This window comes from Dipodomys ordii, unplaced genomic scaffold (assembly GCF_000151885.1).
Source record: "Dipodomys ordii isolate 6190 unplaced genomic scaffold, Dord_2.0 Scaffold11784, whole genome shotgun sequence".
Taxonomy (NCBI): Eukaryota; Metazoa; Chordata; class Mammalia; order Rodentia; family Heteromyidae; genus Dipodomys; species Dipodomys ordii.
The window spans coordinates 1-2,924 of record NW_012278996.1 but is presented as its reverse complement, the minus strand read 5'-3'; the positions used below and the strand labels follow the sequence as shown (position 1 = coordinate 2,924).

The window sequence follows — 2,924 nt, the reverse complement described above, 5'->3', positions numbered from 1 at the left end:
GAAATGTGCCCTGCTGTCAGTCCAGGGAGGCCCTGTGCTGTCTCATCAGTGTAGTGATATTATACTTGCCTTTCTAAGTCATCCAATGTTAAGGATTAGGTACACAGGTATATACTGAATATAACAGAGGGATTATCTAGATGCTCACTGAAGTCTCAAGATGGAGACTCATCAGGAACTGAGTTCGGCCTCGAAAACATATGTCCTGGGGCCGAGAAGGTGGCTCAGTGGTAGAGTGCTTGCCTTGCATGCATGAGGCACTGGGTTCGATTCCTCAGAACCACATAAGCAGAAAAAAGCCAGAAGTGCTGTGGCTCAAGTGGTAGAGCGCTAGCCTTGAGGTGAAGAGCTGAGGGACAGCACCCAGGCCCAGAGTTCAGGCCCCATGACTGGCAAAAAAAAAAAGAAGACATATGTCTCTCTGATGTGGTGACACTTGTGAAAGCCCCAGATTGTGAGAGGTGTCGGACTTTGCCTGGATTGAAAGTATGAACAGAGGGATATTGCAGGTCACATCAGAAGTAGACCTCAACTCCCTCATCATCCTGGGGAGGCCCAGAACAGTATGTCTAGATTCAGGGCACCTCACTTTAGCCTCTTAGGGTCATTTCTGGGAGGAGTGGAACTTGCTCTGAAGACTATGTCCTTTGCCCAACAGAGCCCTTAGAGAAAACCAACAATTTCTTTTCAAGATGCAGGGAAACTACTTATATTGTAAGCCCAGGGTAGCTGCAGGCAGCACTGTGGGGAAGAAAAGTCATCAGTGCTTTGTCAGGATGGCAGGAAAATGTAGTCTCGGTCTGCAAGATGCATCTGGAGATCAACAGAGGGAAAAGGCTTCAACCATGTGAAATTGACTATAAATACTTCAAGGGACCCCACACAAAAGAAAAGCACTGCATTCTGCCCCCTCTTTCAGACTTGGGAATCTCTTCTGGGTGTTCACATGAAGGGTTTATATGTTTCTGTCTCCCAGGAATCAAGAGGCTGGGTCCTTACACTGAAGAAATTCAGCGAAAAGAACCTGATCAGCAAGAGGGACTGTTCAGAAGCTATGTGGAGTTAAGGTGAGGACAGGTATAAAGCCCAACTCATACACATGGACAGTCTTCCACTCCTTTACCTATGAGGAAAGCCAGAAAGCATAGGAGCATTCACCTCCTCTTATATCTTTGAGTTTTCTCAGAGAAATAAGATTTTTGCTTTGGGATTGTGGCCTTAGGTCCTGAGAGAGAAAGTTCCCAATCTGACATTTAACAAGGAGAACACTGAGGCAGTCCTCCAGCAATATGGCCCACACTGCATGTGGTCACCTTTTATGTTTCCTCTGGTCACTTGTGATGACTTTGCCTTTTCTTTTCTTCCATTATAAGGGCATCAACCCCATTGGTGAGAGCGTGCCTCAGGCCACACATCTGCAGGGGAACTTTGTGCACCTAGAGTGAGTTCAGTGTAGGCTGTCTATTGCAGAACATTAGGGACCTTGCAGTCTAGCTCCCTCTCACTGTCCAGTCTGGAGGCCCCATGTTTTCTTTGCATGCTGGAGCCCAAGGGAGAGACAGGTCTGACTCACTGCTTGTTGGACATATTCCAGGGACCAGGAGGCCAAGGTCTTGGTCTGAAGAACTGCCCTCATGTAATCCAGCAGACAATTCTCTGCTAGGGTCAGAATTTAAGATTGACATACATATGATGAAATGGCACCATATGCTCCAACGATTCACCCCCCAACACAAACTCCCCATTGCTCAGCACTACACACCTGACCAGCACCACAGAGACTCAGATTCACTCAGCATCTTGTACCCTGTTGAATTGTTCCCTCACTGTTAGGCTTCAGTCAATAGACACAAGAGGGGGACAGGAAACTATTTGGCCCTAAAGCTAGAAAGGGAAGACCAGGAGTAATACATAAGGGAGCTGGCAAGAGGAACATTGTCAGCTGAAACTGCTTCCCTGCTTTCTCTCCCACAGGCCTAGGAGTCATCATTGAGCTGCACTCCACCCTCTGACTAGCTATCCCCAACGACAGCCAGGATGCCTTATACTCAGAGGACCCTTTCCTCTGAGCTAGAAAGAGGCCTTGTGGCCCAAAGCCAGGCCACAGGCCTGGTGGGTGAGGAGGAGGCCAGGGACTCCACTCCCACTACTCTGTTGTTCCGATTTCTAGCTGAAGTGTCAGTTACTTTCCTCCTGAATGAGGTCATTGCGGAAGCTAATGAGGAAGATCAAGAACTCCACAATCAGGAAAGGGAGGATGTGCACCCTGACGATGATGAGATATTGCAGAATGCTCTGCAGAAAGAGGCCCTAGCATTGGTGCGATACCTGTTACGTCAGTACAATTCATGCCAGCCTGTTACTGATGTGGATATGCTGAGTCGCATCACGGGAGGTTACCGGCCTCACTTCCCTGTGATCTTAGACAAAGCTTGTATATGTATGCAGCTACTGTTCGGTATTGACGTGAAGGAGGTAGACACTCTTTTCCACACGCATGTACTTGTTATAGCCGCAGGTATCACTTACGATGGTGTTCTGAGCCATGTGCAGGGCATGCCCAAGACCGGTCTGCTGATAATTGTTCTCTGCATCATCTTCACGGAAGGGGGCTGTGCCACCGAGGAAGCCATCTGGCAAGTGCTGGATAAGATGGAAGTGTATCCTGACAGTGAACACGTTATTTTTGGAATACCTAGGAAGCTGCTTATGGACGATTTTGTATATGAGCAATACCTGGAGTATCACCAGGTGCCTGGTAGCGACCCCATTGCCTATGAGTTCCGGTGGGGCCCAAGGGCTTATGCAGAAACCACACAAAGGAAAGTCCTGGAACACTGGGCCAAGTACAGCGGGATTGACCCAAGCTCCATCCCTACACTGTATGAGGAAGCTTTACAGGAAGAACAGGGAGCAAATACCAA

At 48.4% G+C, this 2,924-nt stretch overlaps 1 protein-coding gene across 1 annotated transcript; it reads left to right on the top strand.

Moving 5' to 3' along the window:
• Window positions 1-2,037: 2,037 nt before the first annotated feature.
• On the top strand, window positions 2,038-2,882 carry LOC106002488 (melanoma-associated antigen 6-like; the record flags this gene model as incomplete). Its single annotated transcript, XM_013037357.1, has 1 exon — window positions 2,038-2,882. A coding segment is annotated over exon 1 (845 nt), but the record flags the coding sequence as incomplete, so codon positions are not given.
• Window positions 2,883-2,924: the final 42 nt, after the last annotated feature.